Source organism: Podarcis bocagei (genome assembly GCF_964188305.1).
Source record: "Podarcis bocagei genome assembly, chromosome: 4".
In the NCBI taxonomy this organism is placed as follows: Eukaryota; Metazoa; Chordata; class Lepidosauria; order Squamata; family Lacertidae; genus Podarcis; species Podarcis bocagei.
In genome coordinates, this window is record NC_138128.1 from 93,326,864 (window position 1) to 93,344,864 (window position 18,001).

Sequence of the window (18,001 nt, forward strand, 5' to 3'; positions counted from 1 at the left end):
CTGCTGATCCCTAATTTTCGAGGCTGCTGGTCCCTTAGTTTCAAATCTGTAAGTTGACAGCTATGCCGGGGCGGGGGTGGACTAGATGACCCATGGGACCCTTTCCCCTTTCTGAACGATTCCATGAGAAGGGGGCGGGGCTCTATGTGGAACGTCCAGCCTCGGCGTGCGCGCGTGCGCACGCGCCAGCCCTTTCTCGCGCAGGCGCCCTCACGGTTCCCCCCCTTCCGAAATCTCGAAAATGAGGCCGGAAGCCGCGGAGCGCGGGGCGGCTCTGCCCTTTTTTCCCCTGCCTCTAACAGCCGGCAGCCCAGTCACGCGACCCGCCCGGGAGGAGTCAGCTGACCGCTGGGCCGAGGGCGGCAGTTAAACCGCCGTCGCGAGGGGCGCCTCAGCGTCTTCCTGTCAGCGACCATGTCGTCGTCGGCCGCTTCTCCTCCCGCGTCGTCCTCGTCGTCCTCGTCGGGGGCAGCGGCGGAGGCTCCCCCCGGGGCTACGGCGGCTGCGGCGGCGGCGCTGCTGCTGTGGGAGCGAGCCTGGTCCCTGGAGGAGGTCCGAGCCGGGAGCCCGTGCTGGTCCTTGGCCGCCGACGCGGGGGTGAGAGGCCGGGGCCGCTGCCGGATAAACGCGTCGTTAGGGGGTTTGCCACCCTCGCGGCGGCAACAGCGCTCCTGAGCGCGTGCAGAGAGCGCAGCCCGTGCCCAGGGTGCCTGCGGAGGGCGGGGGGCGTTGCTGTCGTTCCCCTTGCCCTGTCCTGCTAGGGTCGCCCCCTGTCCTGTGTAATACGGGATGGCCTCCTGCTTCAATGTAAAATGCTACGTCCTGTGTTGATAAACAGTTTTCGTCCTGTATTTCAGGTCTCTTTCTCTCTTTGCCAAGTTAGGGATCCTCTCCAAAAGCGCGTTGTGTTGTTTTTTTATAGATACAATTTATTAATTTTGTAATAATAACAACAACAAAACCAAAATAACATCATATCCAAAATTTAACTCATATATCTTAATTGACTTCTCTCCACTCCCAGTCCTGGTTCCATTATTTTATACTTATTCATGAACATCTATAGAATCTTATATTCTTAACAGTCCAATTTTAAAATCTTACTCATGTTGTTGCAAGTGATATTTAGAAGTTTGACTAATGTGGAAACCTATACACAAAGCTTGCAATATATGCCTTAAACATTTTGCCTTTTTAAAAAACACACCGATGTCCTTTTCTCTCTTGGGTTTCAAATTGTGTAATATGTCCTGCGTAGTTCATTAGTTGTTTTGCCAATCTTCTTCATATTCTTTGGCCAAAAGCATGTGGTTTTTTAAAGGGGGTGTGAAATGTCGTGTGTTTAAGCTCCAGATAGCCAAGCACAAGATTTGCGAATTTGTGTGCATGCATGCGTGACAAATTCCAGAGGGGCCATCCCGTTAGGCTGCTCTAGGTTGTAATGTAATTGATTGTTTTGAAGTCACTTCAGAGCCAGATGAAAAGAAAAGAAAAGAAAAACCCAGCCCGCTCTATGTTTTGCCAGAACAAAGGTGGCAAACCCTACTTCTTATGCTTTAAAAGGCTTGGCCGCCATAGGGAGAAGGGCACGACATGCTCCAGGTAGCAGGCATGCACTGCCAGAAGAATAAGAGGAATTGTAGAACTGTAGGGTTGTAAGGGACCCCAAATCTTAACTACAAAGCATCCATGACAGATGACCATCCAAACTCTGCTTAAAAACCTCCAATGAAGGAGAGTCCACCACCTTCCAAGCAAGTCCCATTTTGCTGTCGGAACAGAAGGAAGAAGTGGCTTGTGTCTTCCTTTCAGAAATGAGCCATCCTTCCGCTGGCGGTGGAGTTGCAAAAGTGGTGCGATGTTAGTGCCCCACCTCTCTTCCTTAAGTGTGGTGGTGCCTAAAGGCAGTTGGGATGCCGAATTGTGGCACTACCACCTGTGTGTTGCAAGTGTGAACATTTGCAAATCACCCAGGAGATGGACGCAGCCTTTCACCCCATTGCTTTGTGCATCACACACCCATGGAAAGAATGTGTGTGTGTGGCAAACTGTGCCCACATGGGCATGGCCAGGGAGTTGCAGGGGGGCAGCTGCCACCCCCCAAATCAAGTAGAAAAATAAAAATACTAAACTAACTGACCATTCGTGTTGCTGATAGTTTGGTTCTGCCCCCCACAACAAAAGTCCTGCAGCCCAACATAAATCCATGCATACCCACCCCACTTCACACAGCAGCCATCTCCCCCCCCCTACCCAGAGCTCTGAACATAATACTCCTCCTTGCAAGTGATCCTGATCTGATTAGGGTCCTTCCTTGCACTCAATAAATGCCAGAAGGATAGCTAGCTGCCAGATGTGTTGGTGGGAGTGGCAGGGTTGACCTATGCATCCCTGCAAGCACGTACTTGTTTTTACAATGTGTACGGGAGTGGTGGTCATCTGAACCCTCTTAATGTCCGACATGTGGGGTGTGGTAGGGTATAAGAGCTCTTCCCAATAGCCATGTTCTGCCTGTGGAATTCCTTGGGGAGAACAGCCTTGTAGGCCAAATGGGCCTGTGAGCCAAGTTTGGCCTGTGGGCTGGAGTTTCCTCACACCTTCTATAGTACATAGAGCACCATGAGCTTCATCTTTGTTTATTACAGTTCAGATTCTACTCTCAGTTCATTCTCCCAAAATATGGTTGTTACACAGTCGGTAGTATATTTTTAGCTGCTTTCTATAAACTGCCTGTGTTGCATTTTTTAGTTGCTAGATAGCAAGCTTGATTATTTTGTAGGAAGAACACTTTCCTGTTCTCCTTGTCTTACATCATTACTTCAGTTTCTAAGCTATGGCTTAAAAGTCTGAGCAAGTGCATATTCTGTTTTTGTAGCTGTTGCGGTTTTTGCAAGAATTCTCCCAGCAAACTATCTCCAGGACACATGAAATCAAGAAGCAAATGGACAGGCTGATCCATGAAACCAAAAGTGTAGATTGCCGGCTGCACAATGTCTTCAATGGCTTCCTCATGCTTTCAAATACACAGTTCATTGAAAATGTGAGTGTGCAGTAATTGAATACTATGATATGAACTGAGATATGCTTAAGCCAACTCTGGTGTAGTATGAGAAGGCATCATAGAAGGAAGTGCTCGTAATGAACACAATAGTTCTAATAGATCTGATTTGTGTGCCTATCCCTTGCAACTCCGAGTACAATATCATGTAAGCATGTAATTGATTACTGGGTGCTTTTGAATTCCATAATGCAAGGATAGATTCTTGCTCTCTGAGATGTGTAAGAAATGGAATGCAAATATGAAAAATGAGGAATGGCTGACTTGTTGAACAGTAAATTTTCAGATTATGCTATAGCATAACTAGTTTTAAGTGAAAGGGAGCCAAAGTACATGGGTAAGGGGAGCTGAACAGACCACCAGATTTACAACCCCCAGCTCCTTTCTTCACTATCATATTTTCCACTTGGGGATCATGTACATGAAGTAAAAGAATCATTTTAGGAGAGGGGCTATGGGGGAGGGGGTATTGTTTGTCCCTTTGGCTCTTTGGCTTGAAAGCTCGCCCCACCCACTTTATCTGTGATGGTGCAGGCTAAACAGATGCCGTAATCTTGTTTCATTGGGCACTTGCTGTTCAGCTCTTTCACTGAAAAGTATTAATAGTACAGGTAGCATGGTGATTTGCCTTTGCTTGTGAAGGCTATTTGTATCAGATGCTGAAACTTAATAAAAAAAATTGAATTAATTTTATAGAGAGTGTATGACGATGAAGTGGAAGAAACCATATCCAAACCTGAAGTGAGCGACAGACCAGAACAGGCAAGTGGGTTACATAAGAATATGTAATAATACATAAGAATATGCAATATATTGGTAATGGTAACCTTCAATATTTATTTGCAATGCTGAAGATTACAAACTGAAAGTTCAGGGAGGGTGGGAAGAGGTATTTATCAATGACAGAATCTCCCCACACTTGCCAAAAAATGAGTTCTGCTTTAATCACGGAGGATTCAGATGCAGAGGGCAGTGATGGCTGGTAGGAAGCTTCTCCTCTGCAAGAGCAAAACTGCAATATTTGCAGGCCATTGTTATATTTTGAGAGTAGTCAGTGTGTGTCAACCACCTCCTGCCTACCAGCTCCTACGTCCTCTCTGGAGCTGCCAGGCAAGCACATTCAATCTCTTTGAGGGCATGCTCTGCCTCCTTACACCTCCCAAATTACCTTTCTCTTTCCACCATTCTCTTCCTTTCTCTGAGGTGGGGAGGGTGGGAGTCTGCTTATTGAAAGGTTCAGGAGGATGAGCTATAGGTAACATAGTTTCAGAGGGTGGTGTCCAATGGTATTTTGTTCCCCTCTCAGCTGCCCACTTCCTTCCTCTAATGTGTAATAATGGATTTCATGTGCTTCAGGCACAGGTGAATCATTCCATTTGCAAGCCTTCAGATGAACAGTGTTCCTGAGTGCTAAAGATCCTATTTTTTATGGCTTTAGTCTTCAAGAGAGACTGTAATTCCATCTTTGGCATTTCCTGCCCTGTGTTGTGTTATCATTCTTGAGTGCAGTTTAAAAGGCAGACGTGTCAAAGACTGTGAATTGTTTCAAGATTGAAATCATCCCATCCCCTCCCCAACATGATATATGATATACACACTCCACTCATGCTCCCAGTTGTGTGGATAGCTGGTGTGGATAACTTCTCTGCACAGTCGCAAATGGAGAAACATCAGTTTTGAGAACCCATGTTGATTGCCCATAACACGCATGAAGTTATTTGTGTGGTGAGAAAGAGGGGTACCCACTTAACCACCACATGAAAATTCTCACCCCAGCAAATGTCTAAACCTGGTCATCAACTAGTCAAGCTGCAGTTAGATATAATAATTATCACTCAAGCCAAGCAGTAGTTCTGCAGTTGGGTACTGTAAATGTTATTTGGGGTCCTTTTGTTTTTCACTTTTGATGGGAAAATGAGCGCTCTTAAGTAGAGCTGCCATCAAAGGCTGTTTGTACAGTGCAGAATGTCCTCTTGCAATCTAAGCCTATTCAACTTGGCTTGAGTCTACTGAATTGGCAAACTGCTGGCTTGCAGGCACAATTCACGCTGCCGCTTTTGAATTTAAAAGCTCCAAGTGCTCTTTTTGTCCATTACAATCTTTTTACTTATTAGAGAAGGACTGTTTTCAAGGACTGGCCCTAGTCCTGTAAAATCTGCCTGTATTTGAGTTAAAACTTGTTCATTGTTGTTCCAGAGGGCAGGATCAATGGGCCAAAATTCAAGGGAGGCAGATTTTGACTAAAAAATAGGAGAAACTTCCTAGTGTAATAGCTGTTCAACAGAGAGGTAGTGAACTCTCCTTTACTGGAAGTATTTAAATAGAAACTAGATAGCCATCTGTCAGGAATACTGTAGTTGCTTCCTGTAGATTCTGCACTGAGACAAGAATCGGACTAGATCAGAGATAGCCAATGTAGTACCCTTGAGAAATTGTTGGACTCCCATCCTCCTTGACCACTGGCACTGCATTGTCTACCCCCGGAGTAGACAAAGGTACTTTGCAGTCCTGTGATTCAAGAAAGCTTTTCTTTCCACCTTCTTTCCTCTCTCTTTTAAAGTCAGTCTTGCCATATATGCCTTAACCTTGTGTATTTAGCCCAGGGTGGGGAAGTTGTAGTTCTCCAGATGTTATTGTACTATATTTCCTATCATTCTTGACTATTGGCCATGCTGGCTGGGGCTGATGGGGATTAAAGTCCAAAAATAGCTGGAGGGTCACAGGTTCCCCTTTTCTGATCCAGCCTCATGATTGTCAGTATTGCTGCTCATTACTGTCAATTCTGAGTACTCGTCCCTTCCATGTCTTGTAGGAAATGACTATTGGTGATCAGGTTCTGTTGACTTCTTTTATCATGGTTAGTTAGTGCTGCAGTTTTAAGTTCAGCTTATTTGTGTTTTTATGATTGGATTATTATTGCTTGCATATTTGCTTTTTATTTGTTAGGCACTTTAAGTGACTTCTTCATGGAAGGGAAAAGGAGGGCATTTTTTTTAAAAAACAGTCCAGCTTTATGAAGGCATTCCATTTATTCAGGACGTTTTAGCTCCATATTTAGTTATGCATCCCATTAAGAGTGGTCAAGCCATGTTGACCAAAATCCCAACTTTCCCCATCACATTTTTGAAAAATGAGTATAATGGGAAATTAACAATGAAATGTGTTTCTTTTGATTCTAAAGGAGAAAACCCGTGAACAGAAAGAAGCCGATCTGATTCCCAAAATCCAAGAAGCTGTGAATTATGGGCTGCAGGTGTTGGACAGTGCCTTTGAACAGGTGGACATCAAAGCAGGGAACTCAGACTCTGAAGAAGAAACTAATGAAAGGATAGAACTAATATTGGAGCCAAAGGTAATGTAACTTTGTCTCTAAAAGAGTAAATTTACAATGTTTTAATTTCAGACTTTGCAGAGCAACTACACTTGAAGGATGGAAAGTGGAAGATACACAATAGTGTGAGCGCTGCTTCTGAAAGGTGTTGCTGATTATCTGTCAGGGGTCCTTTACCTTTACCATTTTTTAGCTGTAAATACTGATAGCCTTTCTCTTGTACCTTGGAAAATAAGACCACGGAGAAATTGATCTGGGTGCATTTCTAAATTTCAGTAACATTAACTCTGAAAGCTCATGACACAGTAAAGCAGGGATGAGTAACCTCCTGCCTGTTGGCCACTCTTGACCGACCACGGGGTCCAGTTTGGCCTGTGATGCCATTCCCCCAAAATCACACCCCCTCATGTCATTCTGACAGGCGTGATGTTAACAGCGAGGGGAACTGGCATGCACAGCAGAAGCAACAGGATTTAATCCCCTGCTCATCAGTTTGATGACCGTGGGGTTAAATCCTGCTCAGAACCCTGCGGAGAGCAAGACTGAAGTCTCTACTTACAGGGTTACTGAGACAGAACCATTGTGAAATGCAGAAAAGTACAGAGAGTTATTAGCAGTGACAATTCACAAAAGAGTAGATGACAGACATCCAGGCATTGGTGAGCCATCATTGCCATATACTTGAAGATTGGCAAGTCCTCACTGTCTCCCTCAAACCTGCTGAACAAGTGAGTCTTGCTCTCACATCCTGAACTAGAAGCAACAGCAGGCCTCCATAATAATTTGGCTACAATGTGTTATAAATGGTGGTGGAGGGGTGAAGAGTATCAAGGCAGTGCTGTCTATCTGTTATTCTTCTTGCCTGAGCTGGTCCACCCTGCCAGTCTTCATAGACACACTCAGCACCTTCTCTGCAGATGAAGACAGGAGATGGAATGTGATAGTAGCTCAGCGACCAAAGAGGAAAGGGAACCTGTCCTCTTGGAGACTTAGCAGAAAGCAAGAATTATGGAATCATAGAAATGTAGGAAGGGTCAACTCCCTACAGTTCAGGAATATGCAGCTGTCCCATACGGGGATCGAACCTGCAACCTTGGCATTGTCAGCACCACAAAGAAGAGAGCCCTCTCCCAAAGAGTCTGCACAGTGCTTAACTTCTGAAGCTTTTGGTCTTTTCTTTTAGCCCTAGGGAGCTGATATACAGTGGTACCTCGGGTTACAGACGCTTAAGGTTACAGACTGCACTAACCCAGAAATAGTACCTCGGGTTAAGAACTTTGCTTCAGGATGAGAACAGAAATCACGCTGCAGCAGCGGGAGGCCCCATTAGCTAAAGTGGTACCTCAGGTTAATAACGGACCACCCAAACAAATTAAGTTCTTAACCCAAGGTACCACTGTACATTACAGTTAGAAGGAAGATCCCAATTGGCAATTAATTCAGTAAGGCGCTCTCATTCTTCCTTCTATCCTTATCTGCTAAGATGAGACTCACCTGGAGGTAATTTTGTACTCCGTGGTGGTGTCCGAGTACCGAATTTCAAACCTGGAATTGGGAGTTACCATCAAGACAGGACACTACAAATCATTCAATGTGTTTTGGAGTTTTATCTATGAAATGTGTAATTTTGACCTGTGGCATATTCATTTGAAATCTAAAAATACTTTTTTGCCTTTTTTTACAGGATCTTTATATCGACAGGCCTTTACCGTATTTAATTGGTTCTCAGCTCTTCATGGAGCAAGATGATGTTGGGCTTGGCGATCTCTCCAGTGAAGGTGTGTGATAGGATTAATAATGTATTGGTAAATATTGATTTGTGTTTGACTTGTGGCAGGCCAAATACTTCATTACTAAAAATGTTGTAAGGGTGCCTGAGAAAATCTTAACTAGCTTGGAAAACCTAGTCTATGGCTAATTTTTGACGCTTTGAAAAATGTGTCGCTTTTTCGTCTTAGTATTTTGAACAATCCACTAGATACTTTGGTTATGACTTAAGTGTGAGATGGCTACTGAATATGTTTGAGTACCCAAAACCATATCTTTTTCAGTTGTGTCCTTATGGAACCTATCAGGGTATCTTCTGATGAACTTTCTCCCTCACATAATTTTGTTGCTGTTGTTCTTATTAAATTTTCCAAAAAGAAACAAAAGCAAATGCAGTCAGAGAATACAAACTACCGTATTTTTTGCTCTATAAGACGCACCAGACCACAAGACGCACCTAGTTTTTAGAGGAGGAAAACAAGAAAAAAAATATTCTGAATCTCAGAAGCCAGAACAGCAAGAGGGATCGCTGCGCAGTGAAAGCAGCAATCCCTCTTGCTGTTCTGGCTTCAGGGATAGCTGAGCAGCCTGCATTCGCTCCATAAGAAGCACACACATTTCCCCTTACTTTTTAGGAGGGAAAAAGTGAGTCTTATAGAGCAAAAAATATGGTAAATTGTTATAAAGACAGTGCTCAGACATTCAAGAATAAAGATCTGTATATTCTCACATACGTTCTTTGTAAAAAGAAGTCCTGGTTTTCCCATTTGCTCCACTGGTTATGTTTCCTGATTAGTGCAAAAATAAAAAGGAAACCTATTTTCATTCAGTAGTGCAGGGATGGAAATGGACTGTGTTGCAGGATCCAGAATTTGATTGCTGTAGGGATGAATTTGAAAGCGTACAAAAAAAATGGTTCCTTCATGGAAATGCAGAGTGCTGATATCCACAGAAACTTTTCTGTGGGAATCCATGCAGCCACTGCTAGTTTTCTTGCAAAGAAAATACTTTTCTTGTCACTGCCATCTTAGACATGGGAACCCAAGAGGACTGCTCTTCCACTCAATATCTCTGGGTTTGAAGAACTGAAGTTGCAAGTGAATAGGAAAGTGATTCATTGTGTGAGTGAAAAGGATTGTCTGATTATGTATTTACTACATTTATATACTGCTTTTCTGCTAAAGCACTCAAAACAGTTCATATTTTTAATAATGTAGGAGACATGATACAGATGGAAAAGTAAATCAGGTGTCAGCTCTTTCATATTGTTACAGAAGAGTCAGGTGGAAAGTTATATGCATAGTTGTGTATAATTATTACCTGGGGAAAGGATCCTGGTATATAGTGAATAAGATGATATGCACTTAAGTCTTCTTTGTTTCCCTTCTATGAAACAGAAGGTTCAGTAGACAGTGATCGTGGAAGCATGATTGACAGCGAAGGCAAAGATGAAGAGGTAAGAAGGCATGAATTTTTTTCCCCTTGGATATCCACCCCCCCCCCCCAGCTTTAAAATGTAAAATTGAAACATTTTGGGGAAATTATAGGGATTTATGGATTTTCATGTTGGTGGGTCCCCGACTTTATCTGTGGTATAGACCATAAGATTATGTGGACATAAGAAGTGAACATTCTAAAGCCTGTATAAATGCTGTTTAATTTAGTCTGAAACTGCTTTTGCCTTTCAGGACCTGGAGGAATTTGAAAATGCAAGTGAGGAAGACCACAAACCGGTAAGAAGTCCACCATGTGTACTCTCTACTAATGTAAACCTTCAACTTTTCCAAGGGTAGGGAGTGGGCCATGGATTTTGAGTGTTAGAAATCTAACAGTGGCATAAGTGTACAAATGGCCTCATGGGGTATCTTGCAAATAGTAATCTTTCCAATGTTCTTTAAGATATGCACCTTCCTTGTTAGATCTGACTACTGAACTCCAATATTTTAAAAGTACAAAATAGATAAAGGGCTGTATTTAACTAAACTGTTGCTCTAGCAGAAGCCAGCACAAGGATTTCTGCTAGCACAATGAGGTTCCCCCCCCCTTTCCTCCCCTCCATGTGCTACATGCCATCCCTAAAACTTCTCTGAAGGGTTGGGGAAAACCCTGGAACAATTTTGGGGGGGGGCAGAAGGGGGGGAAGGTTTCATTGTTTGAGAAAATCATTGTGCTGACAGAACCTTAGCCTTTGTGCTATGTTGAATGCAACCCATAGATCATGGGTCAAACCTAATAAAATGTGTGTGTGTTTAAAAAGAGACAAAAGGAAACTGATTTTTCTTAAAGTGTTCTACAAATAATTTTAGGTAGCTATTGTCTTAACTGCCCAAGTTTTCTTTACAGAACAGAGTCCATTGCTTTTCGTTCATAGAAAGCATTTTTTTTTTTGTTAAACTGAAACAAAGAGATGTAAAAGTGACTATCAAAGAATCTTAACATGTTTTCAATAGATTTAGGATATATTTAGAATTGTTCAGAGTTCACTGGTTAAAGATTTTAACTTTAAATGTGATATTTAATAAATTTTCCTTTTGTATGAGTTTGGGGGAACTAACCATAAAATGAATGGGAGCAAGCAAGGCCTGATGGCTTTGAGAGAAAAGAAGGACTTTCCTTCTTCTACTTTGCCTTCCTCCCTGCTAGATTATTTAGGTTTGATTTTTTTTATAAAAAAGAGCAAATAAACCTGATACGCTCCAGCTCTGAGCAGAGACACACTCTATTCCTCCACTTGTCTAATGGAAAACCTTAAGAAAGCTGCAAGCAGCACTGAGAACAAGCGGCAGCTACTGTTATAAAAGTAGAGAAGTTGTCAATTTTGACAACCAAACATGATGCACAATCAGTGGAGGTTGTGGTTTGCAAAATCAGCCTGCCAAAATACAGCTCTGTGTATGCATATGCGTGCATGTGACCACTGTTGCAGCTTCCTTAGGCAAAGGCAAAGGGACCCCTGACCATTAGGTCCAGTCGTGACCGACTCTGGGGTTGCGGCGCTCATCTCACTTTATTGGCCAAGGGAGCCGGCGTACAGCTTCCGGGTCATGTGGCCAGCAGGACTAAGCCACTTCTGGTAAACCGGAGCAGCGCACGTAAACACCTTTTACCTTCCCGCTGGAGCAGTACCTATTTATCTACTTGCACTTTGACGTGCTTTCGAACTGCTAGGTTGGCAGGAGCAGGGACCGAGCAACGGGAGCTCACCCCATCACAGGGATTCAAACCGCTGACCTTCTGATCGGCAAGTCCTAGGCTCTGGTTTAACCCACAGCGCCACCTGCGTACCTGCAGCTTCCTTACCCAGCTCTAAATAATACTAGGTATGCTCAGTGTACTCAGCTGATTTCTGGCGGGGAGAAAGGCAGATCACGAAGTTGTTTCAGGGTTGGGTTAGGTTGGCAGTGGATGCTCCTGAAAATGGTACCTGGATGCTATTTTATGGCAGGCTACGTTTGCACACACACAGCGCTGATTTTCCTGATGATGGGGATGGGGGTATGGTCTTACAGCTTTTGCTGCAGTTGTGAAGATCAGATTAGCCCCCAAGACTGATGGCCATCTGGGGAGCACAGTTAATGGGGGAACCTTCTGAACCCTAGGTTCATTGGCAAATGCCCAACCATTATGACCAGTGGCACTGGCCCTGCTTGAATCTGTGTAGCTTAGCAGGTAAAAGTGATTTCAGGCCCTTCAACTGACAATATCTGCCTTGGGAAAGGCTTTCATGGAAATGAAACATAAGACTTTGTGAGAGAAGAATACTCTACTTGTCATACAGCTTTCGACAGCAGGTTGAATGCTCCTGTTGTCAGAAAGGAAAGCTACTCCATAACAAGCATTGACTCTAAAGCTGGCTCAGTATACTTCATCTGATGCCTTCGTTATATATTTTTTGTTGCCAGGTGAAAATGTTCCTGTTCTACCAGGCCTTTGGCTGATTAATATTCTGCAGACTTTTAAATGCGGTTGTGGGAGGGAGGGTTATTGTTTTGTTGTTTCTGTTTTAATGATTTATTTGTGCTTTTTTATGTTGTATTTTTCTATTGTGAACTACTCTCAGATCTTTTGATGAAGATTTATTATAAAGCCACTAAATGAAAAATAGTAAAATAAAGTACAACTTTCTGTCTCAAGTGTCCTGGAGCATGAAGTGTGGTGTGTGTTTGTTTTGTCAGAGAACGGCACTGATGAGTGACGAAGATGATTTTTTTGGTGACTCTGAAAAAGGGGAAGACGATGATGAAGAAGGTGATTTAGAAGAGAACAACGCAAGGCTGGTAAGTGATTGCTGCCTGACGTCATTTCTAGTTTTATTCAGAAAAACTTCGGACAAAAAAAAGGCATGGGGGAAAAATATTGACCATAGTTGATGGATTATCTCTTCCATGTTTAGAAAAGGACAGAAAACTCTCTGATACAGTTCAGTTGGCTCAAAGCAGGGCTTTCTTTCTTGGTGCTGTAAATAGCCTAAGACTAGTTATGACATCTAAAAGTACACTAAGTAAAACCTGCTTAGTTTCTGCTTGGCATATGACCCAGCAGAATGTTTCAATATAATATATTTGTACTGAAGACTTCTTATTTGTAAAATCATAATAATAGTTTTATACTACATCTTTTTCTTTGTTTAAGGCTTTAACACCACCATGTGTTTTGCAGCCAAGAACAGGACCAAAAAGTCCCTGCTATGTACCTAAATGATCACGAGTAACCTGCATTTGGTTGTATATATAGCTTTGAAAAACAGAAAATCATCTAAAATAATACTAACAGACTATTTTCATACAAAACGTTGCTTATTGGAACTGCAAGTTTTCTGTTCACATGCGTGCTATTTCTACAAATCTGCTTCCCGCTGACTATTCTCTGAGAGCGGTCTTAAGACTAATTTAACTCTTTGGATAATCCAGGGGAGAATCTCCAATCTAGATGGTAAAGTGATGTTAACTAGTAGGGCGCCTGACCCATTTTTTGGGAAGTGGGAGCAATTGTTCTTGGGATCTCCTATTCCTTTCATAGTCTGAAAAAACGGTCAGTTTTCTAAAAAAAAATACACCTTTTTCAACAGCAGTTTTTTAAAAATTCTGAAACCAAATTGAAACGAAATATGTGTGTATGTTTCCTTCTTTCCCTCCTCCCTCTATTCGCATATGACTACTTCAGAAAAAGAAAAGGCCCACATCATTTACAGATGAGCTTGCCGCTCGTATCAAAGGGGAAGAAGAAGAGCAATCATGTAAGCTGCTTCTCAGAGCTTTTTTCTTTGATAAAGTTGAATTTTATGCATGTGTGCGGTGTGAAAAACATTTTCTGTTGGCATTTGGAAACGTGCAGGACAAGTGTGACTTGCAGCAAAATGTTGCAATGTGGAATTCTGCTGCTGGGGATTTCAGCTACTCCCATTTCATTCTCATTCATTCCTTCCCAAACTAGTCAGTCAGTATTCCATGGCCACTGAACATCCTTCACCTTCACTGGGCAGTTTGGGGGTTCAACTCATAGGTTTTTTCCTAAGGATTTTTTGGTATTTCTATCCCAAGGCTGCTGTCCCCTCCCTCTTGTATTGGGGCGATGTTCACTTTCGGCCTGAACTCTGGAAATAAAGGGAACAAATGTGATCCTTCAGATCTCTCTCTTCTCAGGCAGGAGACGTTGCAGAGCAAGTTGTTGACAGAACTAGAGAATGGACAAGTATTCATATTGGTGTACTGCTTTGTCCTTTTCCAATGTTCAATTTCCACCCAATTTTCAGTGTTTTTCCTCTCAACAGTCAGCCCACCATGATTACTCAACACATACTCAGTCTTTCAGGTCCCTCCACCCTTGGCCTTTTTCTAAAGATACCGTATTTTTTGCTCTATAAGACGCACCCGACCATAAGACGCACCTAGTTTTAGAGGAGGAGAACAAGAAAAAAAATGTTCTCTCCCTCTCTGCTCAGCACCTCTCCAGCAAAGCAGGAGGAGAAATGGAAGGGGCTCTGTTCTCCTCCCACTTCGCTGAAGGGGCGCTGCACAGCTCTCCCTCTCTGCGCAGCGCCCCTTCAGCAAAGCGACAGGAGAAGTGGAGTCCCTTCCATTTCTCCTCCCGCTTCACAGAAGGGGCGCTGCACAGTGGCTCTCCAGCGAAGCAAAGCCAGGAGAGCAAGAGGGATTGATCCCTCTTGCTCTCCTGGCTTCAGTGAAAGCAACGCAAGGCCTCCGGAGCACAGCGGGAGCGCTGGCGCTGCACTCCGGAGGCTTCGCGTTGCTTTCACTGAAGCCATGGAGCCTGCATTCGCTCCATAAGACGCACACACATTCCCCCTTTTTAGGAGGGGGGAAGTGCGTATTATAGAGTAAAAAATACGGTGCTTCGTTCTTCTGCAAACCCTGAGGTTAACCTGAACCTCTTGACACTTCCCTCTTGTGTGTACCTGCTGCTGTTTGGACCACATAAGCCTGGCATTTTACATATTTTTACTAATTTTCAAAAAACCATCAGTAGCTGCTATCAAAGAGAGATCAGGGACTAGAAAGAAGATTGAAAAATATTCCATTTGGGTAAAGTCTTTCTGTTACGAAAATAGCTTTCCCCTTTCCCTCCACCCCCCAAGAGAGGTAGAAACGAAAATTTATAGCACTTGTTTAGATTATTTTTGTTAAAAGTGGGTATACCCTAACAGACCCAAGCATAAGAGTGCAACATTATGGTTTCTTTCTGGTTTTCAGTGATATGGTGCTGATTGATTCTTATGTTGGCTTTGTGAGATAGATAGATAGATAGATAGATAGATAGATAGATAGATAGATAGTATTTTACTGTTATGGAAGGCCCTTTGAGGGGAACTGTGATAAAAGGTGATTTATAAATATTTCATTTTTTCCTGGCTTTCTATTTATTGCTTGTCAAATGTTTCTATAAATGATGCATTGGCAAAGAACAGTTAATCATCAATTAACTTTCTTCTACTTCAACCATTGGTAGATACAAAAAATAAAACCACAGTGACAAATAAGGAAGAAAGTGTCTCATCAGATGGTAAGTGTTGGTTTTTTCCACGTGTTAAGTTTTCTTTGGACGTATGGAGGTGGAATTGATGGGGGCATCACCTAGTCATTCCTATTCTAAATTTCTTAATGTTCTCAATCTTAATGAATACTACTGCGGGTTGGAAGTTTCAGGTTCCCTTTTTTTAGTGCCAAGACAGAAGAGGCATATGGAGAAGGTTGAGCAATTTCTGCATGTCTTATTGTGACCTCAGTCTTGTTGTTGCTGTTCTTAAGTTTTAAAACGTTTCCTCTGAGATGAGGATGCCCTTTATTGCGTTTTTAGACCCTTGTTGCTCCTTTTGCACATAACAAGGAACTACAAAAGAGCTTGACACCAAAGTGAATCAAATGAAGTGTAATTTCATCTCTGAGTCCCAATTTGTTACTTTATCCATTGAACTGTATAGCCACAAATACAATGGAGTGGGAAGAGGGGAAGCTTGAGTCTTTGTGGCCCTCAGACAGTAAATTTGTCAGAGTTGTTCCTGGCTTCTTTCTGGGGTGGATGACTTAGTTCTTCATAATGTCATGGGCTGGTTGTATGCACAGGCATGGTGGGCCGAGCCAGCTGGGGAACCACCAAGGGAAGAAGTCCGGGGAGTGATGGTGGGACAACGATGAGTGGTCAGAGGGAGAAGACTAGGAAGAGGAAGTGTTGAAAGCTGAAGGAGTAACAGGGCTCAGTGAGTTGGGAGAGTCTGTGGCAGAGAGAAGGCCAAAATCAGATGCAGAAGCTGAAGCAGGCGAGTGGGAGAGGTCAAGAGGCAGAGATGGGTCGGTTTGGTGAAGAGTCATGGGTGTCTCCCCCTCCCGCTGCAACAAACTTCCCTCCCCCTGACTCCCAGAACAAGGAGAGACGTGAAATGGGAAGAGCAAAGACAGGCTGCATACAAGCACAGTCTCTGATTGTTTGGGAAAAGCCCTGGAAAGGAGAAGACATAGATGGCTATGGGTAGTCAGGGACCTTTAGTCTTGGCCACTCATTTCATGGAGTAAGGCCTACAGGGAATAAGCTGCCGTGCCAGTTAGGCCTGAAACAGGCAAGTCTGTGAAGATCCTGCTTTTGCTAATAAAGAGTTAACTCCAATTTGGAACTGTAATTTACTAACTGGCTCACTCTGTGACACATAGTGAACTTTTTTTCCAGTAACTGTAAAATACATTGATACATGTATTCCCTCTTCCTAGATGATGGGGATATTTTTAAGCCCCCCAAGTTGACGGATGAAGACTTCTCACCATTTTGCTCTAAAGATGGCCTCTTCAGTGGTGGGACAGGACTCTTTGATGATGAAGAGGTTGGTATGATTCAAATCGGCAGCCAGACTGGTGACTGGGAGCGGCCGCTGGGACCATATAACACCGGTCTTGAAAGACCTACATTGGCTCCCAGGACGTTTCCGAGCACAATTCAAAGTGTTGGTGCTGACCTTTAAAGCCCTAAACGGCCTCGGTCCAGTATATCTGAAGAAGCGTCTCCACACCCATCATTCTACCCGGGGACTGAGGTCCAGCACCGAGGGCCTTCTGGCGGTTCCCTCATTGTGAGAAGTGAGGTTACAGGGAACCAGGCAGAGGGCCTTCTCGGTGGTGGCGCCCTCCCTGTGGAACGCCCTCCCACCAGATGTCAAAGAGAACAACAACTACCAGACTTTTAGAAGACATCTGAAGGCAGCCCTGTTTAGGGAAGCTTTTAATGTTTGATGTATTACAGTAATTTAATATTTTTTGGGAAGCCACCCAGAGTGGCTGGGGAAGCCCAGCCAGATGGGCGGGGTATAAATAATAAATTAGTAGTAGTAGTAGTAGTAGTAGTAGTAGTAGTAGTAGTAGTATTAATCCATGTACAGAATCAAACAAAGAGCTCAGAGATGATACCCTCCTGCTCTAGATGGTTATACCTAACACAGCGTCTCAATTACCATCATCAGCTGAACATTTTTTGGAAGTCACTTATTTCTCTCATATTCAGCATTCTTAGATATGCTGAGCCCATTTACAATTCCCCAAATATTATGCTGCACCATTGGCTTCAGTTGAGGCATCCGCATGGTATAGCCACTTTCTTTTCTTCTTTTTTTATATATAAAAAAATTATTAGGTTTTTGATAATTTTATACATAAAAAACATAACCTTTTCAAACATTCAAATACAAGGTTCTTTTGAACCTTCGGACCTCCTTCCCTCCCTCCATGGATTCCATATTTAAATATAAGTTTTCCACATCTTTTACCATCATCTATCTATTAATTAACCATAGTTATCATAAATAATTCCACATTACAAGTGTCATTACATCCCTGCCAAAGATTTTAACTGTTTACAATGGTCTTTTAAGTAAATTACAGATTTACTCCAGTCTTTAGTAAATACTTGATCTTCCTGGTTTCAGATCTCCATCAGTTTCGCCATCTCTGCATACTCCATCAGTTTCATCTGCCATTTTTCTTTCGCTGGTACTTCTCCTTCCTTCCATCTCTGAGCTAGTAGCATTCTCCCTGCCGTTGTTGCATGGTATAGCCACTTTCAATATCATTGTAAATGGCAGGAAACCACTTAAGGCTTCAGGAGATCCAGATGGTTGTTGAAGGCGATCCAGTTTAAAGGCAGTGGATCTAATCCTGTCCTTTTGCTTTCTTCAAACACAGTTAGGTAACCACAAGTATATAATTCTGTTGCTACTGTTTCATATCATTGAGTCATTGTAGAGCATTGAGTGACTGTCACAGGCTGTTTGAGCATCTGGCGAATAAAGTTCAGTCCACACAGGCAGGTATTTTTTCCAGTGCTAAAAGGAAGAAGAGCAGATGAAA

The 18,001-nt window shown here is 43.0% G+C and overlaps 2 protein-coding genes across 5 annotated transcripts in view; both read left to right on the forward strand.

Moving 5' to 3' along the window:
* Positions 1–314: 314 nt before the first annotated feature.
* Positions 315–4,738, forward strand: LOC308586129 (WASH complex subunit 2-like; the record flags this gene model as incomplete). The annotated part of the gene is made up of 4 exons (XM_081192404.1): positions 315–597; positions 2,876–3,040; positions 3,755–3,824; positions 4,686–4,738. The coding sequence occupies exons 1-4, from the start codon at positions 415–417 to the stop codon at positions 4,736–4,738; spliced, it is 471 nt and encodes a 156-aa protein (XP_081048530.1). The 5' UTR covers positions 315–414.
* Positions 4,739–6,235: 1,497 nt separating this feature from the next.
* Positions 6,236–18,001, forward strand: part of LOC308585673 (WASH complex subunit 2-like) — a 38,986-nt gene continuing 27,220 nt past the window's right edge. For 3 of the 4 annotated variants that reach the window (XM_081191582.1, XM_081191584.1, XM_081191583.1), the window contains exons 1-8: positions 6,236–6,410; positions 8,074–8,167; positions 9,554–9,612; positions 9,845–9,889; positions 12,332–12,433; positions 13,320–13,392; positions 15,123–15,176; positions 16,376–16,485. In XM_081191582.1, coding sequence (XP_081047708.1) covers positions 8,125–8,167; positions 9,554–9,612; positions 9,845–9,889; positions 12,332–12,433; positions 13,320–13,392; positions 15,123–15,176; positions 16,376–16,485 — 486 coding nt within the window. In that variant the 5' untranslated portion in view covers positions 6,236–6,410; positions 8,074–8,124. The remainder of the gene's footprint in view (positions 6,411–8,073; positions 8,168–9,553; positions 9,613–9,844; positions 9,890–12,331; positions 12,434–13,319; positions 13,393–15,122; positions 15,177–16,375; positions 16,486–18,001) is intronic. The other variant, XM_081191581.1, reaches the window with a different exon arrangement.